Here is a 16,812-nt window from a genome sequence, read left to right on the forward strand (position 1 = left end):
CTTCTTATTAATTGTGCTGCATGAAGAAATCCATTGAAGTAGTGTATTTTTTCTCCACTAAATGTAGTGGACAAATAATTACTCATGGGAGTTTTATATACTCTCCAGTTCGATTGAAGAGTTGGATGTGTCCACTTAATAAGATTGACGCATCAAAATTGTTGATTATGCAATGGAATGGTCAAAAATCAATTTTATAAAAATTAATAAGTAAAAATAATCCCGCGTCATTTATCATGAGAACCAACATCATGTTCTGATCAAGGGCACTAGAATAGCATCATTAGAAATCGCTCGAATAGAACCCAGTCACATCCCTCTGTGCTACTAGCCATATAGTTTGTGTCAGAGGCTTCGCATGACTTCTTTTCCACTGAGATTTAAGAGCTCGAGTTTTAGTTGTATCTTTCACGCAAAAGAATGATTCTCCTTCTTTGGTGATGTCCATCATTGGATTGCATATTGTTCGATGTCAGATCTGTGAAGCAGATGGAAGAAAGATATCGGATGCTTTAAAATCCATGTAATTCACAATCCAACAATTACTATTGTGAAAGGGAAGATAAATCATTTTTTTGGGCAAAAGATACACCTCGAACCTATAACGCTTTGATTGGGAGAGAAAAGTAGGAGGAAAAAAAAAGAATGAGAAAGAAAGTTAATACTTTTTTTTGATTGAAAATTTTTTTATAAAAAATAGAAAGAAAAAAAAATGAAGAGAATATAAATTTTTTCATATCCATAATTTTTTTCAGCTCCAAATCGAACAGGTTTGAAGAAAAAAAAATTTAGAGTTAGTGGATCTTTTATAATTTTCATGTTATTTCTTTAACAATGACGAATAAAATTAATATTATATTTCAATTTTAAGACTTATTTCAAATATTCCATTTAAGCCTTTGATCTGATTGGAACTTTTGTGGATAAAAAAAATTAATAAAAATAAAAAAAAATTAAAAAAATTAGAAGATAATTTTTTTTAATTTTTTTGAATTTGTTAAGGATATAAAGATAAAAAAAGATGATAATATATTTTTTTTAATCTCCGGTTAAGAAAAAAAAAATATTTTTTTAAATTTTTAATCAGGAGAAAAAAAATGTGCTTTCCTCCTTTCCTTTTTCTTTTCTCATCTTATTAATATTTTCTTTTTTCTTTCATTTCCTCCCCGAACTCCCAACCAAGGCGTTAAAGCTCTCGCAGCAGACGGGAAAAAACGTCTTTTTTTCCTCCTTCGACGTCTCTTGCTTCTGCTTCTCCTCCTCGATCGTCACCACCCGCTTCATCTTTCTCCTTCGATTCCCATTGGTTCGAACTGAGGGCGCCGATTGGTCCCTCTTTGCAGCGTCTTCTCCCCCCCCCCGCTCTCGACCACCGACCCAACCGGTGGGTAAGGTTTTATTCGATCTCCCCTTGCTTGTCTTTCTTTGATATTTTAATGCAATCGTTTTGTTCTTCTTATCTCTGATTGCTTTGCTCCTTGAATGCTATGTATTCTTCTAATTTTTTGGATTATTAGTGCAATTGTGGTGGAAGTTCTTTCTCTCTTCTCATTTAGCTTACTTATGGTGCCTTTTGCTTGATATTAAGTTTAATTATATACATTATCAAGCAATTCATCTCAACTGCTCGTCTAATCTGAATATAAAATAGGATATATCACTCGATGTACTTTTATAAAGGGATGGCTTAATCATTTTCCCATGAGTTATCGCATTAATTTTGAGTTGGTTACCTGAAATTCTTGATTCCAAGCAAGTAAAAGAGCAAAAGGGATTACCTTTACAGGAATTGTCTTACTTGTGTATTAAATAGCTTACTTTTTTGGCCTTTGAACGATTACTAATTTTGATTGGATTGATGGAGATTAGAGAGGTCTAGCTGTATTATTGAAGCAATGTTTTAGGGTTTAAGGTTGCTAAGATGGTATACAAGCTAACTTCAGGGTTCATGATTTCTTTTTGATTAAGTTATAAATTGCCCCATGATCATTATGAGATCTGTTTACCAGCCAGTTAGAAGTACCCCGACCAACGAAGTTGAGAAACTCGTTGATACAATATAAGCTTCCCAGTAAATGTGTTTTAGAGCAATTGCTTACCACCGAACCAATCGAGAGATCATCATTATCCAAGCCTTTTCCCTTAAAACAAGGCCCACTATGGAGCACAGCAAGTTTTTGATTTGCATACATAATTTTATGTTGCACCAGCTCAAGGTACTTATTCTTTTTAATACCATGGTTACTGCTAAGCCACAAAGGAGCACATCCAAAATCTAGCATTCTGCTCAAGCCTGACAATTTATTTTTTTTAATTACTTGGCAACTACTTAATTATTTTATATAACTTTATGTATAATATTATGTTACATTTTTACATTAAACTGGTCAAGTTGGGCTACTTGGCTGGCAAAATGCTAGCATGCACTTGGCATGAGACAATTTTGGGTCAAGAATTTCAAGCTGAAGCCTTTCCAGGCTTGTTGAAAATATCTGTTGGTTTTAAGTGGCCTTATGCTGTTTTATTTTTATGTGCACCCTTAGGATTCTAGGGTGTAATTATTGAAAAACCAATTATTCTACATATACTTTTGGTTATGTCCCATAAGAAATTGCCGGTGATTATTCTGTGCTGTTGTTAATATATGTAAGCTGGATAGACACAGGGTTATTCAATTTGCTTGAAGTAGAATCCTATCAGAATAAAGGATCACCTGACCTATCACAACAAGGCATAGCAGTGCACACATAACAAAAGAGAAGAAAGGGGCAGCTTGGGATGCTAAGCAGAACCTTCAGGTACCTTCATGTCCATATCAACATGAAAACATGAGAGAAGAGTTGTGAATAAGATCGTGGTATTCAATAGGAGAGAAGATAGATGCTGGTTCCTTTTAAGACAAGAGATAAGAGAGACAGAAGGATGAGAGGAGAATTAGACAAGAAAGGTAATAAAAGAGAAAAGGAAAATGAAAAGAAAGAAAGGAGGATACCCACTTAAAATGTATAATCATATTTATGCCAATTACCAGTTTGTTCATAGAGATACATTAAATTAGAAATGTCAATGCTGATCATGTTTGATTAGCATATGAAAGTCTTTAATCCAGACCAAAGTTGTGTCAGTATTGGACCCCATACTAGTACCATTTTATTATTGTATCGGTGTGCTCGGCATGGGGCTGGTTCAGTGTACCGATACTCGATGTGTCCCCTATACCATGTACCAGTTCGTTACCAGTACGAATGAACCAGTACATGGTACGGTCGATACACACCGATATCGACCTGTACGGCAAACTATGATCATGCTACACATAATATCCTGGATTGCAATTCACAATTGAAGAACCTTCAAAGCAAAGATAACAACATATGCAAAGTAAAATGGTTTATTGAGACAGAGTTGTATGACATGCAAGGATATCAGCAGCATTGCTGTTGCTGTTGTTGTTGTTATTATTATTTACAGGGAAGGTGTACCAAGCAAAACCTTTGGTTGCTTTGTTCTATTGTGAACTTGGAAATGAGTAACAAATAGGGATAACACACTATTATTTATTGCTGATGTGAAACAGTAGCACAAGATTTTTACAGTATCTCTTCATTTATGGTTGCATTTTTCATGAAGATGATCCATAATCGATACTATCACATAACAATTACATATGACAAGCTTATCCATCTTCCAACTGTATCAGGATATGAGTTATGATTAGAAACTGATAGGATTTTCTTGCCTATAAATACTGACTTACATCCTACAGGTTGCAAATCTAAATCTTATATTAAGCATTACCCTATCTGGTATAACAATTTATAGATACATCCAAGGGAAAAAGTGAAGTTTATTGTTTGTGTATTAAAACTTCTGGAAGCCTATGCAGTAAATCAGTCTGTACTTGCATGTCTAGTAGCTCAATTAGTTCCTAAGCAAAATAAGTCATAATCAATAACAATGTGTTGAAGAAAACAACCTCCTTATGTTGAACTAAGAGTGCTGTTAGTAGTAGTGCATAAAAATCTAGTTAACTGCACGAAGTTTACAAAGTGGTTTAGTGGATTTGTTTTGCAGAATTTTGAACAGAGATGTTAGTCATTTTTTGACTCTCATGGATGGAGCATCTTATGTGTTATTAACGTTCAAATCATGGCATCTGCAATATTCTCGCACCTGCAGAACCTGTGGCCATTCTCCATATTTAAGACTGATGATCTGAAAGTTTCAGCACGATTGGTTCGTAAGCTTTCAATCCCAGAGAAGACAAAACAATTTGTTTTTGCTATTAGAGAACCTGAATCTGATGCTGTGGTGTATATTTTGGCTGCTAATAACTTGTCTGAACAATCTGCACTTGACGCAGAGTATCTAATTAAAGAAGTACAGCCTAGAGTTGTTGTAGCTCAGGTTGATCCATCAGCATTGGATGATATTCAGGCTGAGGAGAAGTGTTTAAAAAGTGATCAATTAAACAATGTGCCGACTTCATCTTTTGGAGTGCTTAAAAGATGTTTGACAGAAAAGATTAACAGAAAGCAGTATGAAAATTTTGCCGGCTTCCAGATCTTACAAGAGATTTTTGGTGTTGGATTATACGGTCATTTCTTGGCTGCTAAGAGAGCTGCAGAAGATATTGATTCACATTTTCTGTTACTTGAGTCCCCATATGAAAATAAATGTATTGCAACTCCCCCAGGCAATGTGGAAAGTAGAAAACAAAGCTCAGGGTTACACTTACAGATGAGTAGCTTGATTCCTGGAAAAGTTACTCCAGCTGTCTGCTCAAATTCTAGAAAATTTAGCCTCACGGGCGCTCTTCAGTCAGAGGTGGTTCGGTCATTAGCATCCTCTCTTGATTTATTAATTCCAGAAGCAACTTTGTCCACCTCAGTTTCAGATGTGGGAACAGGAGAATGCAAGCCATCAAGTAGCTACCAAGCTCCACCATTTGCGCAATCTGTCTACCCCTTGCTAGCAGATCTACATGACATATTCATTGACCTTCCATCTATTGGAAAAGCTCTATTTTCTGCACAGAAAATGCTTACTAATGTAAATGAAGGAGAGCCAGTTGATACTGAAATCGTATCCAATATATATGCCTTCAGAATTGCAGTTGAGGGTCTCAGAATAGCTTTAAACAGTGCTGCACGGTTTCCCATTGAGAGAACAGAGAATGGCAACTCAGCAAAGTTGGAGTTCTCTGAGCTCCCATCTGAGGAGAAATGCCATGTACTTTTTGCACAAGCTCTTAGGATCCAAGCCAGAAAGTTTGGGTCGGCTGTGGCTATAGTTAATGCGGGTTGCTTGGCTGGTCTCAGGAGGCATTGGAACACATCCTTGCCTCAAGAGGTTGCAGATTTAGCTGATGAGCTTTTAGCATTTCAGTATGAAGATAAACGTAATACTGATGGGGAAATGGTGATGGAAAACATGGAAAGGAAGCGGCTATTAGCAGATAAGCCTGTGATTGCTGTTGGTGCAGGAGCAACCGCAATTCTGGGTGCATCTTCCCTATCAAAAGCCATTCCTGCATCCACATTTATTAAGCTTGCTGCGTACAAGATCCCCACATCCCTTAAATTTGGCTTAGTCCAACTGCAACGAAAAGCTTTTATTGGAGTCAGCAAATTTCTTGGCCCATCAAAACTTTCTGGTGTTGCAAGTGCTGGAGCCAAGACGTCAACCATGAAGTTTACAGCATCAGCTGAGAAGATCCGTGCAGTGACACACAGTATGCTTGCCTCGGCTGAAAGGACTACCTTATTGGCAATGCGGACATCATTCTATGAGATAATGAGGATGAGACATACTCAACCATTTAGGATTGGACCATGGGCCACCTTTGGTTGTAGCATGGCGGTGTGCACTGGGCTTCTCACCTATGGAGATGGGATTGAGTGTGCAGCTGAGTCAGTGCCATCAGTTCCCATGATTGCCTCTTTGGGTCGTGGTCTCCAGAGCCTGCACCAGACATCTCAGGAAGTGAGACAGACAAATGGCCCAAAGATACAGGAAGCTTTACAGTCTTTGATGTACAGTTTGAAGAAAATAAAAGTTTCAGTAAACAAGGTTTGAGATCTTTCCTATGCAAACCAGTATTTATAGAGGAAACCATGCTTCAAAAAAAAAAAAAACCCGCTAAGCGCTATCTGTCCATCTCCAAGTGGTAGGAAATAGGGAAATACATCTGTGCTCCTCTGGCTACGATCTGCTTTCTGTAGTAGAAGAGCTTAATATTTGCTATTATAACTAGCAGGTGATGAAACGATTAGGGTTTTTGGGGTGCATTTCTGTATAAAGAGCAGTAATGTTTTTATCAAATTCCATCAACCGCTAGTGAATATATGTGCTGAGTCTTCATGTAGATATTAGCGCATTTGATTTGCTATTCTCTTGAATCGAAAAACAAATAGTGCATCTTGCACATGCCAATTGAGAGACAGGGCTCTGAGATTTCATTGACTCTGGTTAACAGTTTGTGTTGCCAAGGTTTTTCTGTCCCTTTAGCTGGTAAGCACCGGGCATGACGATAACTCGTGAAGATCATATGCAATTTTTTCAGTCTACATGGAGCATGTTTCTGCATCGGCTTTTTAGCTGCTCTTGCTTTTGGCTATTGCATGATCTACTCTTCCTCGAGGATTCGATGATGATCCACTCGGCTTGTTTGCGCACACAAATTTCAACTGCAACCCAGATTAGTTTTGGCCAAAGGCATGTGGTGGTGTGGTTTTGAATGTTCTCTGTTCATCTGTCAGATTACAGCACAGCGCTCAAGCGTCCGACCAACAGTATTGTACAAGCTACTGAGGTGCCAAGATCCGAGTGCTGGGAAGACTGCATGCTGGGCCCAAAAATAGCTGGATAGCTTCAAACAGTCATGGGCGAGTTATTGATTGAATTCATATGGTTTCGACCGTGAACCTCATACCTCTGAAATAACAAAGATTAAAAATTTATTGCAACTTACTCGATTATTGATCCTGTCTTTTCTTAATCGAAGGCCCTGGAAAACAAAAAAAAAAAAAAAGGTGCCCATTTTTCTTCATATTCCAACCACTTCCAGGACTACTAACAAAAGACTCTCTCCGCTCTGAGGCTATGACGGGTCCAGTTTGCAAATTCCCATAGAAATAGAGCTCCGACTATTTCGGACCCAAGTAAACAAACTGTTGGCATATCATGATTTGGCCCCAATGTCAAGCCACATATCAAAGATCCATAAGTTGAGAAATTTGGTTTTGATTTGCCAACACAAACAAAGGGAAATCTCTATCTTCTGTCTTGTATCATTTGTGATTCCTAACACATCACATCAAGATAAAAGCTCCAACAAACAGAGACGACTCCAATGATAGAGACTATGGACGGCAATGGTGGATGAACAAACAATCGCAACCCCGGTGGAAATTGGTCTCCCGCACGTGGTCGTTTTCTTCTACGATCACAGGCGATGTCGGCATCCATCATGCCTCGTCTTGGTTTTGCCATGGCAATAATGAAAGATAGAGAGCTTGACCCGCACGTTTCTTCTGCACCCATGTTCGATTCACACGTCGTCCTTTTTTTATCTTTCCACGAAGACTCGGTTGCCGCAGTTGGAACTGAGAGAAACGGTGATCCAGGTCTTCTGGAGGGCCTTCACCACTTCCTACCGTTGAAGAGATTGCAAGTGGGAGATATTCTACGCCTGACGTACTGGATGGAGGAAATTACCCGGCATGGCGATAGCCAAGTTGCAGGTGCTGCCAAGCTAGCAATCCAGCCTACGTGGTCCTCACCATTATATTTAACCAGATGAAAAGAAGGTGGCAACTGGGATTCTCTTATCCAATTCCATGTGCAATGGCAAATCCAGGCTTTTTGAAAAAGGATTACAACGTAATATATTGCGATCGCCAGATTTAGTGGAAGGAAGATGACGAAGTGATGGGCATAATCCCCATCAACCGTTCATTTTCCAAACCAATATGACTTGATTTGCTACACGTGTCCTCCAACATCTTTGCTCATGGTGTTGTCTGCACCATCTCAAACTATTTGGTTCGACAGTGTTGGTGCTCGCAGCAAGAGCCAGTGGGACCATTTTTAACTGAGTGCAGAAATAAAAGTCAAGCATAAAATGAGAATCTTATCATAGGAATCTCTTCAGTTAATCAACTAATCTATTGGAGGTTGATAGGCCAAGGGTGGTGGTATCCAGGTGCATGCCACTAAGCGTCAAAACGCCTGGACGCGAGTTGGTATATATCAACATACAATTGGAAGTTTATTAGTTCATTATTCTGTTTCTACCGTCATTCCCAGGTAAACATATAATAAAAAATACGATGCCAGCGTACCTTACAAGTTTCTTATCTAATATTGTGGTGGCCGAGTAAAATTAAAAATGAATAATAATTGAGGCAACTGTGTGAGGTATAAATTATGGTCATGTGGCACAAGAAAATTGATGAACTCACGAAGATTAATATGATCTATAAAACATAACTAAATATTGAATTCTCGGATCAACATGATAGATTCACCAACTCCTTGCTGTCATGTGAGATGCCCAATTAATAACTGAACTAAATACTATTTTTTGTTTTTGGAGAAGTGTGGAGACTAGTGGGAGAACCCAGCTACTCACCAATTTCATTCAGAGTAGAAAGTTAAAGAATTTATATCAAGAGATTATATGGTAGTACGTAGTTCCTAGCTCTTCGGAAGGGTAGAAGCAATTAAATTTTGCAGTAAGAAAGACCCAAATTGAGATGTAGAGGAGACAGAGCAAGAAAACCAAAATAACCAAAGTGATTGAACTAAATGGTGGTTCATGGAAATACATGTATTGTGTTTCGACTTTAGTATATAGACTTTTCCTTAAAAGTGTATACTGTTGGATCGAAACCTACACCATCGACCACAGATGGGACAAAGGCTTCTCCAAATCTCTCTCTCTCTCTCTCTCTCTCTCTCTCTCTCTCTCTATATATATATATATATATATATAATGTATTTAATATGTATGGCTGTATCTATGTATGTATCTTAAAGAGAAGAAGGAAGTGGGAACCAATTAATTAGGACAGGAAATTACATGTCCTCAATTATACATCTAACCTTTTTTTCTGTTGGAGATTATCCTGATCTTGTGATCGTAACACCATGCATTGTCCTGGGAATGAAAATGAAAGATATTGCTGGCAGATCTCTTTGTCGCACCAAGTTTGTATCCACCACCATAGGGACTGGATGATAAAGTTGACTTTAGGTTGTACAATCAAAACGCAAGAACCTCACAAGCCTCAGTAATTTTAATTTAGCAAGTAGCGGCCTTGATAAATATCTAGCTATTGGCAGCCGTCACATTTCAGTTCACCTGCATGCCAAGGCCTTCAACAGATCTTCGCCTTTTTCCTTTCACTGCATAGCATCCTAATGTGGATGGCGACAAAATTATTTATCACGCAATGCTAAGAGCTTCAATTAAATGCAACAGTTGTCATAGAGAACTCCAAAACTCCCAATTATTTGATTTTTCTCTCTGACGCAAGTGTTGGCCGCCTACTCTGGCCAGTTCCTTTTTAAATACCAGAAGATGGTCATACCGGACACTCACCAACTCTCTCTTCCTACAAATTAAGGAACTAAGAGAGCTAAGCAATAAGAAAAAGAGTGGGGAAGAGAGTTGGACACAGAAAGGATGGCAGGAGAGAAGCCACAAGAAATAGAGAAACTAGAGAATGGCACAGCACCGGAGCCAGAAATCAAGTATAGCGGATGGAAAGCCATGCCATATGTCATAGGTATCAAATGACACATGAAAACTAGCTGATTTTGATTTCCATACAATAGCTGCTTAGTTTCTATTTTTGATCAATTGATTCATATGAGATGGAAAATATGAACAGGGAATGAGACATTCGAGAAGTTGGGGACCATCGGCACGTCGGCGAACCTGTTGGTCTACCTCACCACCGTCTTCCACTTGAACAGTGTTGCTGCGGCCACCCTCCTCAATGTTTTCAATGGGACTACCAACTTGACTCCCCTTCTTGGGGCCTTTCTCTCGGACACCTATTTGGGCCGCTACGTTACCTTGGGATTTGCTTCTGTTTCTTCACTATTGGTATCTCTCTCTGCCTGTTCTCTCTCTCATCTCGGAAACTGCCTCTTTTCTTCCTCAGCTGGTTCTGCTCACATATTGGTTACTTCAGGATAAGTGTACATGTGTTTGTCGACAGAGTCAACAGATCCACCACAAATGGTCTCCTTAGGACGTACAATGTGGGACTTGCTGGTGCATATTGGATCCATACCATAATAGCCATCGCTGAGGATCACAGCATGTGTATGGCCTTCGTCTGCATGCGCGTGTATGCGTTGGCTGTCTCGTTATATAAAATAAGCTGAGCTTAAGTTCGTATAAAATATGTGCAATTATATATTGCCAAAAGAATGGTCCAGTTAAATTGGCTCAAGTGGAATTTTGATGTAAAATTTGTGAGTAACGCAGCAACACCGTAGTGATGTCACTTAGCCGCGAATCTGCGAGCTTGTCTTAAATTCTGTTTTTTTAATAAATGGGAGGAAGAAGTAGAACCCATACTATATTTTATTAAGATTTAAAAGAAAAGAAAAGAAGAAGGAGTGCAAAAAAGTGGGGAAAAAAATCTTTCTACATCCCTCCAACAGAAGAAAAATTTTTCAATATTGGAAATTTAAAACTCCTCCATACCATACAACCATCAAACATCATTTAAATTTTGAAATTCAAATTTCAAAATTCACATGACATATATCTTGCTACTATGGATAGAGCATGATCGTTCAATTATTATTTAGCAGCTCTCATCTTAAATTCTTTGGAGCTCTATTCTTTTTTTTGTTTTTTCTTTTTCATTTTGGATGTATTAGAAGCTGGCTGACCATTGAAGCATCTTTAGACCTCAACTATTATAAAACGAATTCCCTGGATGCTTCTTCACTACCCCGGGATTCCATTCCAGTGTATGGATGGTTCTTTACATCTTTATTTATTTACTTATTATTTTTTCCTCATAGCCAATAGCAATTTATGCTTAAAAAAAAAAAGGAAAAAAGAAAAAAAAACCTTCTATGATGTGTGGCTTTTAGCATTCTCAATAATATTTACATATTTCTCTCTAAAAGTTAGAGGGGCTATTCCCTAACCTCTATCCTCTATATATTGTTTTTCCGGATGGAAAGGGAGGCAAAATATGCCACCCAGAATTTCTCAGGAAGAAAAGATAAATTAGAGGGGCTATTCCCTAACCTCTATGCTATATATATATATATATATATATATATATTTTTTTTTTTTTTTTTTCTGATGAAAAAGGAGCAAAACATGCCACCCGGAATTACTTGGGAAGAAAAGATTATTTACAAGAGAAAGTAGAGTACCGCAATAGAGTTCAGAGTAACCCCAACACAGCCAACTGTGAAACATTTACAGTAAAACCAAAACCCCAACAATCTCCTCAATCTCTGACAGTAACCAGCAAGAAAACCAATCAAGCAGCGACTGGCGAAGCAGAGGTCCGAGAGTCGAGCCATCCTATACTCGTCCGCCCTTACCTGGACAAGCCCAGCCATTTCTCGTATCACCAGGGATTTACATAACACTCTTAGGATTCGAAAACCCGCTTCTTTCCACAAGGAACAAGGCCAGCATCATTTAAAAAAACTAAGATTTAACGGTTCTCTCTTTCTCTTCTGGCTTATGTGAGTCGGGTGCACCTCACACATGGAGTCCATTGCATACTATAGAGCCACAAGACGAGAGAAGCCTTCACTCTCCTACATGTACCTGGTACAGATGGAACTCATGACTCAGATATGTTCTCTTGTTTGCTCTATTTCCTGGTGTTCTACTTGCTCCAAATGCTAGCTTTGCATGCTGTGGTGATCACTTGCCGCCCATAAACTTTTTTTAGGCTGAGGAGTTTCCTATGCGAGTCCAAGATTTTCACTTTAGAAGGTTTTTTTATCCGTATTCTGACAGAAATATTGGTAGATAAGGTCTTGGAAATACGTTCAGCCCAAGAAAGTCTCCATTAAACGTGCCTTTTTGCGAACTGAGATCAACAGTTCTGGCATTTCATTCCAGGGGGAAAAAAAACAGAATGAAACAAACCTAACATTTTGGCCTTGTTTTAGGTTTTTTTCTTTTCTGTTCCTTAGATACATGATGATGAATCCATGTGGGGAAAAACAAAAATCTCTACATGAAATATATCAAGCTGACTTACCTGTAAGAACCTGATAAAATGGACAGATGATTAGTATGGATTGCCGGAGAAATTTGCTTAAAGATATGAACTATTTAGCACAAAGCCTCGGTAGTATCTAAATCTACAAGTGATTTTCTATGTTAATCTATATATGCAAGAACTAGTATGAATAATTGTGATTTTTACTTAATTAATTTAAATTTATACAATTTAGCAAATATATTTTTGATTTTGATAGAAAATTCAAATCATGGTAGCAAGCTGCAATATGCATCAACAAAAAAGTGTTCCTGTACCTGTTGAAGCAATAAGATGCAGAGGACTATGAGAAAATTAATGCACATACAGTGTCGAGCTTGAAAGTTAGGGTTTATGAGTAGGTATTATCTTTTTTTGATGATATATGAGTAGGTATAATCATATAAATTAAGAAAAATATTTATGAAATTGTATGAGCAAATATTCTTACTCTAACCACTATTGTTGCTTTCATTGAAGGGCATGTTTGTGCTCACTCTTACTGCTGCAATCTCCAAGCTGCACCCTCCACAGTGTGACAAAAGCCAAAAATGTGTAGGCCCATCATCAGGGCAGCTTGCGGTCCTCTTCTGCAGCTTTCTTCTGTTAATCATTGGAGCAGGAGGCATTCGGCCATGCAACCTAGCCTTTGGTGCAGACCAATTCAACCCTTATACGGAGTCTGGAAGGAAGGGTATCAATAGCTTCTTCAATTGGTACTATTTCACCTTTACAACGGCCATGATGATCTCCTCCACCATCATCATCTATATACAAAGCAACATCAGCTGGGCTCTGGGTCTTGCCATTCCCACCTTCCTCATGTTCTTCTCCTGCGCTTTCTTCTTTCTTGGGACCAGACTCTATGTGAAAGTGAAGCCCGAGGGGAGTCCCTTCACCGACATTGCCCAGGTCTTGGCAGTGGCAGTTAAAAAACGAGGGCTAAAGCAACCTGATGATCCAAAGACATCTCTCTTCAATCCTCCACATCTTAGTTCTCTTGTCACCAAGCTTCCATACAGTGACCAATTCAAGTAATTACAGTCAAAATCCTCTCTCTCTCTTACTCCCTCCCTCCCTCAGTCACATATATAACGATCAGAATTCTCGGCAATGCTTTGTATATGTGAATAGCCGCTATTAGAAAATGGATGGCGATCAAACAATATGTGCTCGTGCCATTCATCTTTTGATGGTGGCCATCTACGGCTGCACAGTATTCTGCAATAGCACACATGCACTGTAATAGATTCACGCTCTATGTACAAACATTTATAAAATGGAAAAGAGAACTAGTGCTAAATTTAAAAATAACAATGGCAAAACAAAATAAAAAAAATGTGGTATGATCCACACGATCCATGCATATAATTTATAAACACCATGCATGAAGATAGTGGAGTCAAGTCAGGTCTAGGCCATGCCGGAGATGGGCCCAACCCAATCCACTTCCAGCTCTAGTCCTATTTGTTTTGCACTTCACTGTATTCCATTGTTTCCTAATTGGGTTTTGTGTTGTTTATGGTGTCAGATTTCTTGACAAGGCTGCGATCATTACTCCTGTTGATGAAATCAAACCAGATGGCCATGCTGCAAATCCATGGAGACTATGTAGTCTCCAACAAGTTGAGCAGGTAAAATGTCTGGTAAGAATCATTCCTATATGGGCTACAGGCATCATCCTCCATATTTCAATTATCCAAGAAACGACTTTCATCGTCTTTCAAGCCCTTCAAGCTGATAGACATTTTGGAAAGAGCAAATTTGAGATACCAGCTGCTTCTTTCAATGTATTCGCCATGTTAGCCTTAACAATTTGGATACCTATTTATGATCGCATTGTACTCCCATGGCTTCGAAGAATTACTGGTAAAGAAGGTGGATTTACGTTACTCCAGAGGATGGGAATTGGAATTTTTCTATCAATAGTCGCCATGGTTGTCTCTGGATTGGTCGAAGAGCGAAGGAGGAGTTACGCCATTCACCGGCCAACCCTTGGGGTGGTGTCGAGTAGTGGTGCGATATCGTCGTTGTCTAGCTTCTGGTTGGTACCTCAGTTAGTGATTTTGGGCTTCGCTGAGGCTTTTAATGTTATCGGTCAGGTTGAATTTTACTACAAACAATTTCCAGAAAATATGAGAAGTATCGCTGGGGGTTTGCTCTTCTGTGGGCTAGCATGTGCTAATTACTTGAGTGGTTTCATGGTGACGATTGTTCATCGAACTACTGGTCACAATGGGAGAGATAATTGGTTAGCTAGTGACCTAAACAAGGCAAGATTGGACTATTTCTATTACCTGATTGCTTTAATCGGAGTTATTGACTTAATGGTTTTTATTGTTTTGGCCAGATGGTATAGATACAAAGGTTTAGAAGATCGTTCTGAAACTGCCATGGAGAAAACCAAATCAGAACATTCTCCTATTTAAACTAGCACTTGATAATGAGATATAGATTTTTCTTGATGTATGGTATTTTAGTTGTCACTATATGGAAAACAAAATATAAATGAAATGGATGATATTTTCTCGTAAATTCTTTTACACATTCAATTTTATTTACTTCTCTGGGAAAAGCTGAGTAACCAACATGCTCTGTTGCATATGATTTACATGTTTTGAAGGTCACCAAGCGGGATATCCATTGCACCCACGTACCAAAATCTAAACTTTTTGATGACTACATGCCGTTCACATTTTTCTATTTAACATTTCCTTCCATCTATGGGGATGAAGCTATATTTATGATGTATTTGGATATTTTTACAGGAATGGACCAAAAATTCTGCAAGAATCGGTTCTGATAGTCCTTATATCTTGCATCTTCTAAGAATCTACCTAAATCCTAATCAGCTGCAGAAAGGAAAAAAAAGGATCCATGAAGACCTTTTCTTTTCTTCTCACAGTTTTGGACAGGGAGGTGTTCGGTTGAAAGAACCATGCTCAAATGGGCTACCCGATCCATGAACACTGCAGGATTTTCAGCGCAATCCCATCGAAGCATCCAAACAGACCTTTAAAAACTTTTAGAAGGCAGCCATTTATAATTTTTTATGACCCTGCATTCAAAAAAATACTCAAGGAATGACTATAAACATATTAGCAGTAGGCTGGGCTCTAACATAATACATATATTAGCAGTGGACTTTAAGGTTAATGCATCATTTACTTTGAAAGTGTTGTCACCTGTCACCGTTTCATTCCCTGCTCACCTTCCTGGTCCTATCTATATTCACGGAGGAGAGACGGGTCTTGAATCTCCTGATGGGGTCTGGCCACTCCATGTGCGCCATGTCAGCACTTGATCAGAAGTTAGGAATGGAGTAGTAACTTTTAGTTCTTGGAGGGTTTTTTTCCCCATGCACATCAAAAATTATTTTGCCAAGTGGTGCTAAGGAAGTGTAAATTATGAAATTTGATGCAACTTGCTATAAATACTTTGAGTAGTCTATGGTTAACTTTAAATGGGCTGATTTTTTTTTTGAGGGAAATAAATAGGAGGCTGAGACAGCTGCCACCTCTCCATTGATCAGTAAAAAGAAAATACAACTCGAGGAGAGAAAAGAAAGCCAAGAAGCAGATTATAGGTAAGTGGCTACAAGATGAAATGAAATATCCACCACCCATACAAAAAACAAAGAAGAAAGAAATCAAGGGATCACCCAGCCAAATAGACACCCACATAAGACAAAAGTCCAGTGATCACCCTACAAACCGAGATTCCATCCTGCAAACCGGCAACCAGAGGAATCATGAGTGCTCACCCATCCAAAGAATTTCTCAATCCTCCCAGCTAGTAGTGCAAAGCTTTGTATGTTTAGCAAGTTGCGTGGTGTTACTGTCACACCCCAAACCCAACATCCGAGTCAGATACGTGATGGCCGCACATTCCTTAGAGCAAGCCCTAAAGAATATGCAAGGTCAAAATAAATCATTACAATCTTAACATCCATAATAATTAATTTCAACAATAATTCGTAAAACCTTGCATAATTATAAATTAAATTTCTTCAATCCTCTGATCAGTTACTATGACACTCTATCTATCCATCTGCTCTCCCATAAATCTAAGCCATAGCCAATCATGAACGTCCTGTAACTTTGAGAAGAAAAAGAAAGATGAAGAGGTGTGAGCTTTACAGCCCAGTAAGAATTCTCATATCACACTGATATAATAATATAATCTAAAAATAAAGATAAACAATAAAATATAAAATTCGATGTTCAATGTCGAGAATAATGCAAATATCCATAAATTTTCTATCTTGTTAAAATAGATGCATCATCATATGTTAACAGGTGAAATACTTTTATTCAACAATAATTTCATGTCTTATCTTTCATTTCTCTTTTCATAATTACATGAATTTTAACATTTTCTTTCTGGCTCTGGACTAACCAAGTCTATATCTCAGTCATCATCCGGATCGAATCCACTTAAAAAGCCTTTCAAGGCCGTCTCAAGATGAGCTCCTGGCCGGCTGTCCCACATACGAAAGCCCGTGAGAGGCTGTCCCAAGCATAAGCTCCTGGCGGGCTGTCCCAGGTAT

General features: G+C 38.4%; 2 protein-coding genes across 5 annotated transcripts; both read left to right on the top strand.

The window, feature by feature from the left end:
• Positions 1-1,170: 1,170 nt before the first annotated feature.
• On the top strand, positions 1,171-6,367 carry LOC105053428 (uncharacterized). 4 transcript variants are annotated; one of them, XM_019846073.3, is made up of 2 exons: positions 1,171-1,393; positions 4,075-6,367. In XM_019846073.3, exon 2 carries the CDS (start codon positions 4,150-4,152, stop codon positions 6,076-6,078), a length of 1,929 nt encoding a protein of 642 aa, XP_019701632.1. In that variant the 5' UTR covers positions 1,171-1,393; positions 4,075-4,149; the 3' UTR covers positions 6,079-6,367. The 4 variants fall into 4 exon arrangements, with proteins under 4 accessions (XP_019701632.1, XP_019701636.1, XP_010932877.1 ...); XM_019846077.3 differs by having other exon boundaries at positions 1,171-1,388; positions 4,059-6,367; XM_010934575.4 differs by having other exon boundaries at positions 1,171-1,388.
• A 3,217-nt stretch (positions 6,368-9,584) lies between these two features.
• Positions 9,585-14,798, top strand: LOC105053441 (protein NRT1/ PTR FAMILY 2.11). The gene is made up of 4 exons (XM_010934596.4): positions 9,585-9,794; positions 9,900-10,117; positions 12,744-13,297; positions 13,795-14,798. The coding sequence occupies exons 1-4, from the start codon at positions 9,692-9,694 to the stop codon at positions 14,690-14,692; spliced, it is 1,773 nt and encodes a 590-aa protein (XP_010932898.1). The 5' UTR covers positions 9,585-9,691; the 3' UTR covers positions 14,693-14,798.
• Positions 14,799-16,812: the final 2,014 nt, after the last annotated feature.

This window comes from Elaeis guineensis, chromosome 2 (genome assembly GCF_000442705.2).
Source record: "Elaeis guineensis isolate ETL-2024a chromosome 2, EG11, whole genome shotgun sequence".
In the NCBI taxonomy this organism is placed as follows: Eukaryota; Viridiplantae; Streptophyta; class Magnoliopsida; order Arecales; family Arecaceae; genus Elaeis; species Elaeis guineensis.